At 45.1% G+C, this 15,795-nt stretch overlaps 1 protein-coding gene across 1 annotated transcript; it reads left to right on the top strand.

Moving 5' to 3' along the window:
• Positions 1 to 3,252: 3,252 nt before the first annotated feature.
• On the top strand, positions 3,253 to 14,855 carry tcf23 (transcription factor 23). Its single transcript, XM_034201506.1, has 4 exons — positions 3,253 to 6,088; positions 6,454 to 6,606; positions 12,833 to 12,997; positions 14,309 to 14,855. Exons 1-4 carry the CDS (start codon positions 5,942 to 5,944, stop codon positions 14,444 to 14,446), a joined length of 603 nt encoding a protein of 200 aa, XP_034057397.1. The 5' UTR covers positions 3,253 to 5,941; the 3' UTR covers positions 14,447 to 14,855.
• Positions 14,856 to 15,795: the final 940 nt, after the last annotated feature.

The raw sequence follows: 15,795 nt of genomic DNA, 5'->3' as shown, positions 1-15,795 counted from the left end.
GTGAAACACTGCTTACTTCCTCTATTGATATAAGCCTCTGTTCTTCAGATCATAGCCTAACATTACAGTTATAGTTCTGAGAAAATGTACATTATCATGTTGATCTTGAAGAAGTGACATGTGCTGTATGAAGATAGTTTACTTAAGTGGTGAAAGTTGCTAAGTTTTTGAGAATTTAAGAGATGTTAACATTGGCATGCTCAATATATGTGTGGAAATGCGTTGTAAATCACATATTTTGGAATCTTCTGAAATAAAATTATATTTTACAATGAAATGCTGATCGAATCTTTCCCACTTTACCCTTTCCAGTCTACAATGAATTGCAATGTTTGCTACCGTTCCAAGATGGTCAGTATGACTTGTATCTAAGATTAAGACACAATGTTCTGTCTATGATCAAATTCAAATAAAGTTGTTAGCGGCTGTAATATTACAGCTTGTGACATAGAAACATTTCAACTAGGGCTGTCAAGTTAACGCGTTAATAATGCGTTAACGCAAAAAAAAAATTAACGCCACTAATTATTTTAACGCGATTAACGCATGTGTATTTTTTTCTTCGGCCGCCCGTAGTTTCAGAGCGCATCGAGTTTAAAATACCATCTACAAGCTGATGCAGACAGCCCCGCTCCTGCCGCCTGCTTGTGGCAGACCACACTTCCACGCTCACCGGCAGGCACCGACTGGCCATCGGGAGGACCGGGAGGGTGTGTGTATGTGTGGCTCGAGCGAGACCTTACGTGTATTGTTGTTGTTAGCATCTGGTGCTAGCTAGCTGCGCTAACGGATATAAGGAGCTGTTTCAATGAAAACAGAGGAGCGACATTTCGCCGACAACTGCGCCGAGCACTTGACTTTATGCAGGAAGCCAGACAGTGGGATATTGTACGAAAAGTCAGCACACTCAGCACGGATAACATGATTGCAGCGTACAGGCAGCTCCCGTTCGAGCATATGCCTTGAGTTGCACATAGCTCCAACGAACACACACACACACACGCACACGCACACGCACACGCACACACACACACCATACTTGCCAACCCTCCCGATTTTCGCGGGAGACTCCCGATTTCATTGCCCTCTCCCGGTTTCCTCCCGGGGTCATATTTCTCCCGCATTTCTCCCGATTTCTGACAAAATTGGATTTACTCACGACTGTTTCCACTTGGAGTTTAATACAGCTACACCATTGTTTGGTTTCCATGGTAGCGCGTCTCTTTAGTAGCGCGCGCAACTGAAAGTCTGAGAGGGTGAGGAAGATAAGTCACAGAAAACTGAACAAGAATCGACAAAACTCCCCCCTGCTCACTCCTTTCCTGTATAACACAGGTCCAGCCCACACATATGCTCCATCAAGACAGTGCACTTACAACTACAATAAGCATGTTAAGCTAATACAGCTCCGGCGATCCATAGCACCCCCCCCCCCACCCCACCCGCGGTGGTTTTGAAATGCTCCCGATTTCTGAGGTCTCAAGGTTGGCAAGTATGACACACACACACACACACACACACACACACACACACACACACACACACACACACACACACACACACACACACACACACACACACACACCAGTTGTATTGTATTATTGAATGAGAGAGGTTCCAGGTTGAATTGAGGCGAATATTTGTAATGTTCAGAGGTTGTTGTGTTTAATATTCATGAGAATATTTGTCATTGTTCAAATGATAATAAACATTTGCATAAAGCATATTTGTCCACTCATATGTTGATAAGAGTATTAAAAACTTGAAAAATATTCCTCTAAGGTACATTTAGAACAGATAAAAAATGTGCGATTAATTTGCGATTAATCGCGATTAACGATGGACAATCATGCGATTAATCGCGATTAAATATATTAATCGCGATTAAATATTTTAATCGACTGACGGCCCTAATTTCAATGCTTGAACACATTTCAGTTTGTTGTGAACCAAAAAATACATCGATATTTTGACCCAATTTTAGGTGGGCATACAGCCTATTAGCTAAATTGTTAACTAGCAACTTAGCAGAGGCTTGCACTTTGTTTGCAACTCGACTTCCAGCAGCTCCACATTTAAAGCCCCAGTAGTAGCAACATTGTTATTTCCAAAGGTTGTGACCCTGTATCACCAGATTGGCCCAACAGAGTTGGAAATCAGTAACTATTGTCAATAACTGACTGATCCTTGCTTGGTTCAGGAAGCCACTTATTTTCTTCTTTTCAGTTGTCCATACAAAGGTCAATGTTACGACTGTAGTAAAAACAGGAAATGGCAGACAACAAAAAGGGTTAGCAGATGCGAACTTGACAATATAAACTAAACAGAGTAATAATGTTAACAAATCTGCCGAGACACAACAGTACCCTCCCCCCTCTGAGTCCTGTGGATTAAGCCTGAAAAAGTCCTTTATCAGCTTCTGATCCACAACGAAGCTTGCTGGTACCCACGACCAATGTTCTGGACTGTATCCTTTCCAGTCTACAAGGAACTGTCGGCCGCGACCTCGCTTCCTGACTGCTAGCAGTTTCTTGACGTCGTAGATCAGACCGCCGTCTAACATCCGGGGGGAAGGAGGGGGCTTGGATGGAGGAACCAAACGACTCCCGAACCGGTTTGACTTTGGCAACATGAAAGGTCGGATGGAATCTCAGGGACCTGGGCAGGCGCAGGCGAACAGCCACCGGGTTAATAACTTTAGTTATGGGAAACGGACCCACAAACCTCGGAGCCAGCTTCCTGGAGGCCACACACAGGGGTAGATCTCTTGCAGATAGCCAAACCTTCTGCCCGGGTCTGTAGGCAGGTGCCGGACGACGATGTCGATCTGCTGCCTTCTTCATGCGAGCAGCACTCTTCAGGAGAACCTGGCGAGCTCCTGCCCAGACTCTGCGACACCGCCTCACCAGGGCATGTGCTGACGGTACAGTCACTTCCTTCTCTACTTCTGGAAACAGAGGAGGTTGGTAACCATAGGCGCAGTGAAAAGGGGAGAGACTCGTGGCAGATGTAGGTTGGGTGTTGTGGGCATACTCCACCCATATCAGCTGCTTGCTCCAAGTTGTGGGATTCTGGGACACCAGACACCGTAAACACGTCTCCAGTTCCTGGTTGATCCTCTCTGATTGACCATTAGTTCACCATTATTGTGGGTGGTAACCAGATGTGAGGCTGGGAGTGGCTCCTATCAGGCTGCAGAATTCCTTCCAAAACTGGGAAACGAACTGCGGCCTGACACCACATCTCGAGGAAATCCATGCAGCCTGAAAACATGAGATAAGAGCGCTTCTTCTGTCTCTTTAGCAGAGGGCGATTTGGGCATGGGGATAAAGTGAGTCATTTTAGTAAATCTGCCAACAACAGTGCAGATGGTGGTGTTACCTGCAGAGGGCGGCAGTCCAATGACAAAATCCTCTTCTGTGTTCCACGAAGCAGGTTTCACGGTAGAGGAGGGATAGTGGGTACGAAATCCGGGTCGTCGTGGAGATCGTGCAGGAGGTGAGCTTCCTCATTTAGTTAGCGGAGATGATGCTTTCCTGGCTTTCTCCCTCCGTCGCTCTTGCAGCCGAGTGTCTGTGCGTATAGCCAAGGTGATCATACTGTCCAAATCCGCCGGAAGATCAAGAGGAACAAGAAGATCCCGCACACAGTCACTGAGTCCGCTGAAAAACATATCATATAGTGCGTCTTCATTCCAACCACTGTCCGTGGCCAAAGTGCGAAAATCAATGGCGTAGTCAGACACACTCTGATTCTGCTGGGAGATCTGTGTCAGGGCTCTGGCAGCTTCTCTCCCCGGTGTGGTTCGGTCAAAGATTTTTTTTATAGTCTCAGTGAATAGTTGTAGTGATTTACACACCGGAGACTTCCGTGCCCACTCCGCCGTAGCCCAGGCTTCCGCTCTTCCCGTGAGGTGGGACACAATGAACGCCACCTTGGCTAGATCGCTGGGGAAAGCAGCAGGCTGGCAGGTAAAATGCAGGTCACACTGCGTTAGGAAAGGACTGCAATTACCAGACTTGCCTGAAAACTTTGCAGGAGGAGCAAGACGAATCATGGAAGCTGGCATGGGAAAATCAGCTGTAGTCTCTGGGGCTGGGGCAGCCACGGCGGGAGGAGCGGCGGGCACACTATCCAAACGTGTAAGTACATTATGGACCCGTTCAGCCAGGTGATTGATTTGCATCGTAACCGCGCCACGAAACTCACTCTGGCTGTTAGTCAGGGTCATTACTCCCTGGTTTAAGGCCTTCATGTCCTCCTCCTGTTGCTGCAGGCGTTGAGCCTGAGAGCCGAGCGCTGCTCTCAGGGTTTGAGAGTCGGCTGAGTCCAGGGCACAGGGAACACACAGAATATATACACATACAAGGGACTCAGGTGCAAACAATAAGGGCGGGGCAGGTCATCAGGTCAGTGAGCATAGTGACAAGGTAGGAGTCGAACTACCTGAAATGAGAAAGGAAATGACAAAGTAAAACAGGAAATGGCAGACAACAAAAAGGGTTAGCAGACGCGGACTTGACAATATAAACTAAACAGAGAAATAATATTAACAAATCTGCCGAGACACAACAGTCAACAAAGTTTCAGTTTGCAGAAAACAGCATCTAGAGCTAGCCAGTAGAAACACAAGTGTTACATAGTGATGTCACCACTTTAAGAAATAAAACAAAGGAGTCCAATTTGAGGCTTTTCATGCAGGGAGGAGCAGTGTGTGGGAGAGAAACCCCCTCTGGAGGGAACTTTGGGATTTTAGCCTTTTCTGACTTTTACATGCACAGAAACCTATAGAACACACTACAGGAGAGGGCAAATCCTTTGTGGCGCTTTAAAGATAACTTGGTACACTTTATCCGTAAGATTCTTTGTTGTCTCAGATAAAAAAGAACATTTCATGGTGTGAAATGCAGATGTTTTGTGTAACATGAGTCATTTTCTGCTGAGGGTTTCTAATCTTAGATCCTCTCTGGTGTAATGGACCACCCATCAGCATGGTGAAGACAGTTTTTATTTTAATGTATCTTTGTCTGATAAATACCAATTGTCAAGCATAGAGTTTACATTTCTATACAGTGTCAGATGATGACACTAACAGTATTATCTATTTTGTATACTTACTTGATTTTTGTACACTAGAATTATGATATAAAAAGCAAACATAAATAACATATTACTGTGAAAATGTTGATTTAAGATCATTCCACCTGTAAAATGATCATGCTAGTTCTATTCAATGCTGCCGAGTTCATGTCATTCAAACCTGCAGCTCTGTGCAAGTGAATGTCATCTTATCATGATGAGGTGGTCTTCTACAAACCAAAATGCTCTTCTGCCTCTGTTTGGTCATGTTGAATGTCGCACTGCCCTGAGCTTCCACTCTGTCCAGTTGTAAGCAAAGCGAGAGTTTCCCAAGCCCCTTGGTGCCCTGGCGCAGGACACCCTCCCAGAGCTGCTCTCCCCCACCGGCTTGACTGCCTGCTCTTCTTGGCAGCCAAACAGCCAGGGGAGGATCAAGATGACCGGGCGGCTGAGATAAGGGCAGCATGAAGTTCCCCACATTACCTCACCCGATAAGGAAACCAGCGGAGAGAGAGAGGCAGGCTGGGAGGAATCCTCTGAACGAACAGTGATGCACAGAGAGGCAGACACACTTCGTTGGGTTTTTAGTGGTCTGGGTGGAACCGCTACCCACAGAGGCCTTTTGAAGTCGACAGATGCTTGAACATAATGGTCCTCAGTAGAAATAGAAACATGTGCACAGACTTTTAAAATGTCCTGGATGTAAAGGAGACCTCAGACTATTTGTTCTTTAGAGGATTTACCAGAGCAGTTGGTGGATGATACAAACATCTTCAACAAGGGAGAGCAAGCTTCCATCCTGCCAATTCAAATAGACTGAAGAAAGTGAAAAAAAACTTGAGGAGAGTCTGCTTCAGCACTGATGGCGGGAAATCCTCTGGAAAGTCTTATGTCGGTTTCAGCAAACCATCAGCTTGTGTCCAACTCCGCCGCTCAGCCCTGGAGGCAGCAGCCTGGGAGGGGGGGCGGCCCAGCATCCCCACACAGGCAGAGCACACGCAGGAAGTGGGTGAGTCTGAAACCTTCAAAAGGTCCCTGGTTACAGACACCAGCGGGATATTGCACAACCTTCTGAATTATTACTACCATAATTACCAAGACATAAAAGTAATAATTAAAGCAAAATGGATTAAACTAACTAATGTTCTTGAGTAACATTTATTTTGTATTTATTTTCACATTGAATCTTTCAGCAATTCACTGTGACAACATACAACTTGTAGAAAAATGTATTTTATAATGAACAAATTATGATATATTTTACTAATATACTTTTTTTGAAAGTAAGTAAAAGGATGTTGCTAAATTAACTGTTCATTTAATAAATGTTCTCTATTACTAGGTTTGATTTGATTGTTCCACCCTGTGCTGCAGGCGCAGTCTGTGTTTGGGTCCAGGTTAAACTCTGGTTCTTGTGGCGAGTCTGCAGTTCGGTCCGGGACAATGAGGGGTCAGCACTCTCCAGAAAATGCAGCGCGAGAGAGGAGCCGTGTTCGGAACCTACGACAGGCCTTCCACAGCCTTCAGGTACACTGGACATACATCAGTCCCTTCCCAATATTCTCATTCATTATTCGGCACTCCCTGCCCATTTGTGTTTCATAACCTGCTTCCATGATGGTGTTGAATTCACATTTATGAATTAATTCTGAACAATGAGGGGCTGTGGATTGTTTCCTACAGAAACACTCATTTGTACAACAAACCTAAAACCTTAACAACAGCCGCTTTAATAATAATAATAATAATAGATTTAATTTGTTAGCGCTTTTACAGGTGCTCAAAGACGCTTTACAGATATAGTGAAGGGAAAAGAAAAGGAAGGAACAACAAATAAATATGTAGTTAAAGTCAAATAATACAAAAACAATCACACATTAAAAGCCAGATTGAAGAGGTGAGTTTTTGTGAGTTTTTTGAAGGTGGTGAGGTCAGTGCAGTCTCTGATGGGTTGGGGGAGTGAGTTCCAGAGGGAGGGGGCAGCGACGGAGAAGGCTCTGTCCCCCCAGGTCCGGTGATTGGTGCGGGTGGGGATGGATAGGAGGTTGGCTTCTGATGAGCGGAGGCAGCGGGAAGGGGTGTGGTGGTGCAGCAGGTCTGTGAGGTAGGGGGGGGGCTGATTGTTGAGGGCTTTGTGAGTAATGAGGAGGACTTTGAAGTCGATTCTTTGACGGACGGGGAGCCAGTGGAGGTTCTGGAGGACGGGAGTGATGTGGTCTCGGGAGCGGGTGTGGGTGAGAAGGCGGGCAGCAGAGTTCTGGATATGTTGGAGTTTATTGATTAGGTTGGATGGTATGCCGTAGACGATGCTATTGCAGTAGTCAAGTCGTGAAGTGATGAATGCATGAATCAGGGTTTCAGCAGCAGAGGAGGAGAGTGATGGACGGAGACGGGCAATGTTTTTGAGGTGGAAAAAGGCGGTCCTGGTGATGTGATTTATGTGGTGGTTGAATTTGAGCTGACTGTCGAAGATGACTCCGAGGTTGCGGATGTGAGGGGGGGAGATAGAGTGTTTCTGTCAATGGTGAAGTTGAAATTCTGGATGGCTTTGATACGGGATGGGGGGCCGATGATGATGATGTCTGATTTGGCACTGTTCAGTTGGAGATAGTTTGTTTGCATCCATGCTTTTATTTCTGAGAGACAGTTGGTGAGAGTGGAGTGTGTTGTGGGGGTGATGGTTTTTGTTGAGATATAAAGTTGGATGTCATCGACGTAGCAGTGAAATTGAAGATTGTGGCGACTAATTATTTTGCCAAGGGGGAGCATGTAAAGGATGAAGAGGAGGGGGCCAAGCACCGAACCCTGGGGGACGCCTTGGGACAGAGGAGCAGTGGAGGAGGTGCAGTTGTTGATGTTGATAAACTGATGTCTGTCGGTGAGGTAGGATTTCAGCCAGGAGAGTGCAGTGTCGGTGATGTTGAGTGATGATTCGAGGAGGGACAGCAGGATGGCGTGGTTGATGGTGTCGAATGCTGCGGTGAGGTCGAGGAGGATGAGGATGTTCAGGTTGCTGGAGTCAGAGGAGAGAAGGAGGTTGTTTGTGATTTTCAGAAGAGCTGTTTCTGTGTTTTGATCGAAAACCGGATTGAAATGGCTCAAAGAGGTCATTGGAGCTGAGGTGGGATTTTAGAATAAATACTTTTTCAAGTATTTTTGACAGAAAGGGGAGATTTGAGATGGGCCGGAAGTTGGACATGATGTCAGGTGTGAGTCCAGGTCTTTTGAGAATGGGTGTGACAGCAGCCAGTTTGAGAGAGGGGGGAACTGATCCAGATCTGAGGGAGGAGTTAATGATGGTGGCGATGAGTTGGGAGATGGCAGGGAGGCTCTCTTTAACAAATTTGGAGGGCATTGGGTCAAGTGTGCAGTTGGAGTTAATTCCAGTCATGAAGTGGGACAGTTGCATGGGGGTCACAGGGGAGAAGTGGGACAGGGGCTGTGAGGTGAAGGGGGGGAGCCAGGAGGGGAGGTGGGGGGTGCTGATGAGGGTGTCAGATTGCTGTAAATGTTGCTGATTTTGGTTTGGAAAAACGAGAGGTGGCGTTGTCACAGGGTTTGAGAAGTTTGCTGATGGTGGAGAACATTCGCTTGGGGTTGCTGGAGCCAGACTGAATGAGTTGTGAGTAGTAATTAGACCGGGCTGCTTTGAGTGTGTTACTGTACTGCTGGAGATAGTCTTTGTAGATTTGAAGATGGACTGTTAGTGTGGTTTTCTTGTGTTGGCGTTCAAGTTGACGTTTCCTTGATTTCATTTGGCGGAGTTCGGGGGTATACCAGGGGGCGGAGTGTATGAAAGAGACATTTTTTGTTTTTGTGGGGGCCAGTTCATTGAGACAGAAGGAGAGGGTGCTGTTATAATAGTCCACAAGTTCAGATGGGTTTTCAGAAAGTGGGGGGGGGGAGACAGACATCTTGCAGGTAATGGAGGCAGTGATTGCTGAAGGTGAGATGGATTTGAGATTTCTGTAGGTTATTGTGCGTTTTTGCTTTTGGGCGGGGATGGGGATGTTGATGTCCATGATGATGGCCAGGTGATCAGAGATGTGAAGATTGAGGCTGGACAGATGATGGATGGTGAAACCAGTGGAGCAGACCAAGTCCAGGATGTGACCACGGCTGTGTGTTGGGAAGTTGATGTGTTGAGAGAAGTTGTAGCAGTGAAGAGTTTCCTTAAATTCAGAGGCATATGCAGGTCGGGTCGTCAACATGAATGTTAAAATCACCTAAGAGGAGAACAGATGGGGATATGGCAGAAAGCTGAGTGAGAATGTCAGAGAGGTCGGAGAGAAAGGAGGGGTTTGGCTTTGGGGTGCGGTAGATGATGTCTGTGACCAGGGGAGTGGGACCAGAGAGTTTGAAGATCAGGTGTTCAAATGAAGAAACATCAGGGATGGGGATTATGGTAGCTTTTATTTCCTTTCTGATAATTGCAGCTATACCACCACACCGCCCTTGTGGGGGAGGTTTGTCAATGTATGTGAATCCTGCTGGGGTGATTTGATTTAAAGAAAAATAGTCCAGGGGTTTTTGCCATGTTTCGGTCACTTACAGAAAGTCCAGGTTATTGTCTTTAATGAATTCATTTAGAATGTGGCTTTTATTGTGGATGGAGCGTGTGTTGAGCAGGGCTGCTCTGAGGTGACGTTGCATTGGGAGGGGTTGTGTGGACCGGGGGAGTGGAAGGAGATTGGTCAGATTCACGTGTTGTTTGTTGTGATGGCGTAGTGTGGGCGTGTGACAGGACCGAATGGACGGGATGGAGTGTGGAGACGTGGAATGAAATAAAAACTTACGGCCAGAGCCTCTGTGTGGAGGACGGCGTTTGCGGAGTATTTCATTATCTGCGAGGATGTCCATGTAGTCCGGACGCAGGCGGTTATTAAAGGAGTGGAGATCTGACAGGGAGTAGAGCGGCGGCATGATCCGGTGAAGTGGCGCTAGCACGGAGCTAGCTAATGCTGGGGACCCGGGCAGCAGAGACCAGGAGCCGGATGACCGTGGAAGAAGGAGCGGTGTGAGTCCAGATAAAATGAGAATTCTAATCCACAGCATATCAAGAGAATAATTCCAGTGGTTTCCAGAGGAGAATCGTAGGAGGGGCTGACAGCCTGGTGCAGAGTGGGAGCCGGGTGACCAGCCTACTAGCTGGTTAGCTAGCTTGATAGCCACCGGCTGTAGGCGGCAGGGAGAGACGATGTCAGCGGGGAAGCCGGCTGATCGCAGCGGGATGGGAAGACCCACACGAGCCGCGGAGTTAGGGTGGAGTTAGGGTGGAGTTGGGGTGGAGACAGAAATGTTAGCTCAGCAGACTTCAGGGAGCCGAGGAGCATCTAGGTAGCAGCCTGCTAGGTCCAATAATGCTAGCTAGCTAGCGGGCTAGGGACCGGTGAGCAGGAAAGAGCCAGCAGGTAGGAGATGACAACACAAAGTTCTGTGTCGATTCGATAGAGAGATGCTGCTATTTTTGCTGGGAGTGGCTATATACAGGACCGTCCTGTACACAACGCCAAATGACTATATACAGGACCGTCCTGTATATAGCCATTTCAGAGACCTTATATACAGGACCGTCCTGTATATAGCCATTTCAGGGCTTCTGTGCAGGACCGTCCTGTATATAGCCATTTCAGAGAGCTGTGTACAGGACGGTCCTGTATATAGCCATTTGGCGTTGTGTACAGGACCGTCCTGTATATAGCCTCGGCCATATTTGCTGATGACTGACGTTTCAAAAGTAGAGAGCCAGACAGGAGAGGTTCTGATCTGGACTAAAGAACAATATTTGGGGCGGAGGAGCGGCGAACAAACAACGCCAGCACCCTCGGCGACCCGGGAAAAATAATTCACACCAAGCTTTCACACCAAGTACTTAGCCATACTTAGTGCCCAGCATTTAGTGCCAGCACTTAGTACCCCCATGGAACTAAGTACAGATCGCCTTCACACTGGAATAAGTTCCCTGAGGGAAGATTACGCAAATGAAGCCGCTGACGTCACTTCTTCTTCTTATTTGGGTTTACTGGCAGACCGCAAACCACTTCACGGCGTATACTGCCACCCGAAGTCCCCGGCCGGAAGTCCCCGGAGTTAGGGACTGGCTGGGAGTCCCAGCAGCTTCTACTGAAGCCTTCCGAGTAAATCGCCAGAACGGCGACACCTCCTCATCTCCACCGCTCCCATGTTTTTTGTTGTGTTGCTAAGTTATTCTCTCTCCGTTGGTGCGCGGGGCTAATGCTAATCATGCTATTGCCATCAAATACAATGGCGGCTTCACAAAAGTTTTCAGAGTTTTACGGGGCGTGGTTTGCAATTCACCCAGCCAATCTTAATTGGTACTTTTATTCCCCCCAGGATAGTACCACCTCTCTAGCAGGCACTAAAAATGGGGGTAAAAGTTCTCGGAACTAAGTAGGCCTACTCTTTTTGGTGTGAACGCAACAGTCCAGAGAGGAGCACGCTGGGGGGGGGGGGGGCGCGGGCGCGCACACTCGTGAACTGTTAGCGCCGTGTTATGCATGCCCACTGCACCTCGCGGGAGCGCGCACAGCGTAAAGCCAAAACTCACAGACATTTCAATGATTTGTACGGCAAAGTTAGGTTTGGAAAGGTATCATTTCCTTTTTGGTGGGCATGCTTAACACCGGAGCCTCGCTGCGGGGACACTTTGCCACTGTTCCGAGTTTGTTCTAATCCGTCAAAATGACGGACTGCTTTCAGATTTTTCCGTCATTGTTAAAAAAAAATCCGTCATAGACGGAAAATATTCGGTTAACGCGACCTCTGGTACCAGCCCACCTCCACACTCCCCTTTGAATGTCATTGGGCTCCAACCCACAGCACCTCACACTCAGGGACCTATCACATACAGTATTTGCAATATCTGAATTTAGTTTTTATTATAAAAGAAGTATTAAATATGCACTACAACTGTATTTAACTTTAACCTAAACCTTCTCTTTATGCCTCTAAATATGCATTCTACAGATATTTATTAATATTCATACATGTATGTACATTACTACAACATTGTTTGTAATGTGAATTTATTGAAACCTCATGCACTTTTCTACTCTTTTCACTGGTTGGATGCATTTCATGTAATCTTTGCAATGAAAATATAGTGTAATCTAATCTAATCTTTACTTGATTATTTGTTCCATGCCAGCATAAACTTCTACCTTACTAATTCAAAATATTGTACTTTGAACTTCACTACATTTATAAAATTAGGATTTATTAAAACGTATAAAATATGATGGTATTTTTCTGAATACATACAATACATGAACAGGATAGTTAATGTATAGACTATTGAGAGAAATGTAGTATTTATAATTATTTCAAATATTTAAGTAAGTCATTTCAGATATATTGAGGCCTCAATTACACGTCATTTTTAACTTCATTTAGCTGAGTATTACTTACTTGCACATAAGTTACCTTTTCAATGCAACAGAATATTTGTACAGTTCAAGTAAAGGATCCCAATTCTTCTTCCATCACTGATCATGGGACTGCTTGGAAGGAACTTTCCACCTCCTGAGGAGAAGAGCTGGTGGCTCAGGAGTAAAGATCAGTTTTTTTCAAAATTGTGTAGACACAATTCCTGGAACAACTCTTCACACACACTATTTCTAAAACTCACACAAAATGCTATAACATGTATGGTCTGGGTCCTTTGGAATTGAAGGCTAATGAATTCAGTTGAGTGTGTAGACAGTTGTAAGCTGATTTGATCCTCTGTCCACAGGCGGCTCTGCCCTCAGTCCCACCTGACACCAAACTGTCCAAGCTGGACATTTTGGTTCTGGCTACTAACTACATAGCTTTCCTGACGGAGACATTGGACCAGGGACGGACGCAAGCTGAGCACACCTTGCCCTCCCAGCCGGGGGGAAATCTGCATCCTGTTAAGGTGCAATCATGCTGAGTGCATTACACTGAATGCTGCTCTCAGGGAGGAGATTATATGACTTGCTGATACATAAATGATTATCCACTTAGGACACTGTTATTGGGACAAGCCCTATCGCACAGAAAGATTGGATAAAGATGCAACTGTACATATACCAACAGCTGTGCATCATGTCAGGTGGCTGAAACATATATTACATATTATAATGATATTGAAAAAAGTTAGATAACTTGATTATGTTATTACATTTTAGTAGTCTAGATAAAACTACTAATGAAAACTAGAAAGTCCTAGCTCATAAGAGGATAAAACATCCCACTAATATAACCTTTAGTTGAAAACCTTATTTAATTTGGTTGTATCTGTATAAATTCACTTATATTACCTGAAAAAAGCCACTGATTAATGATAAGTAGTCGATCTCAGCTAATTACAACAGGCTAGTTCAAACCACATATATTACCTTTAGATCATGAACTTATTTGATTTGGTTATAAGTACATGAAAACATTTGTATTATCCAGTTTTAAGTACATAAAACCTCTTGTAATTTGTTAAGATTATTTTGCCTTTTGATTATTGTGACCTTGTAAAGACAAGAATGAAACACTCCAAGTAGACAGTCCTAAGTTCTGGGACATTGATCTGCTGTCCTCTGCACCAAGGCATTTAAAGCCCCTGCCTGAAGGCTTCTGCCACTTCTGGGGCGGCTATGGCTCGGGAGGTTTGACCACCAATCCCTGCATTAAACATGTCGAGTATCCCTGGGACGTGGCCACTGGTGTCTGAATGTGTGAGTGTTTTAGTTGTACTGTATGGCAGCCTGTGCCATGAATATGTGTGTGAATGGATTTATGCTGTCTCATTGCAAGGACAAAGATTGTAGAAATCACCCTAATGCTCCCTAGGTCTAGGATACGCCTGAACATTTCTATATATATATATATATATATATATACAGTACATATATATATTTCTTTATTTAATATAGGTAAAAACATCACTGTGAGTCGACTACTGTAATGGCTCAGGGCCTTCACTGGGGCTGTGACCGAGGTCCCCTTCTCTTCTGAGGTAGGTTGGGGCTGCCTGTGACTTTAGGGGAATACTAACTGTAATAAAAACAACTGCCAAGAAGACGTTGATGCAGGTATTCTTTCAAGGTTGGGTAGCCTGTATAGCACGAGAGATGTAACTTGGGACAAAAGTGGCATATATGTTGCTATGGGTTGTTTTTGCGTTTATCAAATATCCTGGTGATATTTCTATTTGCATTAAGGGATAACCAAATGATGTTATTTCTCTCCTCAGAAGTGGCCCATGCGTTCCCTGCTCTATTGTGGCAGCGTGGCAGAGCTGCTTTCAGGAGTCCCAGTCAATCAGACACCTATTCCCGGACAGGATGGAACACACCCCCTAACCCCCCGCCAAGAAGTAAACAAAGAGTGATAGCTAAGAGGGGTCATTACTTTCCCCCTTCTCAAATGTTAATCAGCTGCCATTGGGAGCATAAGAAGCTTCTCCCTGAAGTATGTCTTTATCTGTCAGTAAGAAGCTTCCTTCCTTCTACATTCACTGTAATGTAAATGATATTGCTTAGGTAGGCTCTGCAGTTTAACTTTAAGAACACAACAGCAAAAAAAAAATCAAAACTTTTGAGCCATCAAAAGTAAAAGGAAGGCAAATATTTACATATGTTGGATGGAGATGGACAATATGCAGTTACAATCACATTTTGAGCCAAGGCTGTTGAAAAAGTATAAACCTTTTCTCATTTCATTATTTCCTTCAAGAATTGGCAACGGCTTCTTTTTCTTTATTCCTGTGACTATTATGTTTGTATCTGCAAAAGCCTGTGTGTGTGTGTGTGTGTGTGTGTGTGTGTGTGTGTGTGTGTGGTGTGTGTGTGTGTGTGTGTGTGTGTGTGTGTGTGTGTGTGTGTGTGGTGTGTGTGTGTGTGGTGTGTCTGTGTGTGTGTGTGTGTGTGTGTGTGTGTGTGTGTGTGTGTGTGTGTGTGTGTGTGTGTGTGTGTGTGTGTGTGTGTGTGTGTGTGTGTGTGTGTGTGTGTGTGGTGTGTGTGTGTGTGTGTGTGTGTGTGTGTGTGTGTGTGTGTGTGTGTGTGTGTGTGTGTGTGTGTGTGTGTGTGTGTGTGTGTGTGTGTGTGTGTGTGTGTGTGTGTGTGTGTGTGTGTGTGTGTGTGTGTGTGTGTGTGTGTGTGTGTGTAATGGACTCACAGATGTGCAGTGGGAGGATGTTGTGGGAACACAGCTGCTGTCGGATCACTTTTTATCTCTGCAGTAATGATGACTTGGTTCTAATTACGACCTTGCCACACAATGTAACCTTCTTCTTTGAGTAAACGGAGTCAGTAACAGCTTGTGTGTGTTTGATATTTTTTCTAGAGACCCCATGTTAACAGTTGTAGGTCAAACTTTGTGGACTGATATATACTTTAAAGCTAATTACCAAATTGAGCTAACATATCTTACTTCTGCTCTATGAATAGTCACAAAACCAAACATTAATAAATGTAACTAAAATTGTTGAAAAGAAAGCTTTATATTTGCTAGGTTCCACTGGACAACAACTTGCATTAAAAAACAAGGCAAGATTTCCACTGTCTTCCTTTTTCAAAGTATTTGAAGTTTCTCTATCTGAACTGAGAAATTACAAAGTATCATATTTTTACCAGCATGAGTACAAATTGCTGACGTGAGTGATCGAAATCTATACCAATAAATCACAGATATGTCTGCAGGGTGGATAGGAAAGGCATGCATCAGATGAGAGCAGACAAA

The sequence above is a fragment of the Gymnodraco acuticeps genome, unplaced genomic scaffold, assembly GCF_902827175.1.
Source record: "Gymnodraco acuticeps unplaced genomic scaffold, fGymAcu1.1, whole genome shotgun sequence".
Taxonomy (NCBI): Eukaryota; Metazoa; Chordata; class Actinopteri; order Perciformes; family Bathydraconidae; genus Gymnodraco; species Gymnodraco acuticeps.
This window is presented reverse-complemented; position numbering and strand designations above follow the sequence as displayed.

Excerpts from the sequence above, each read along its gene's own strand:
- tcf23 (XM_034201506.1), top strand. The coding sequence starts at position 5,942 with ATGGCGGGAAATCCTCTGGAAAGTCTTATGTCGGTTTCAGCAAACCAT. Across the intron at positions 6,089-6,453 it reads AGAGCACACGCAGGAAGTGG|GCGCAGTCTGTGTTTGGGTC; the intron begins GTGAGTCTGAAA and ends CCTGTGCTGCAG. Across the intron at positions 12,998-14,308 it reads GAAATCTGCATCCTGTTAAG|AAGTGGCCCATGCGTTCCCT; the intron begins GTGCAATCATGC and ends TTCTCTCCTCAG.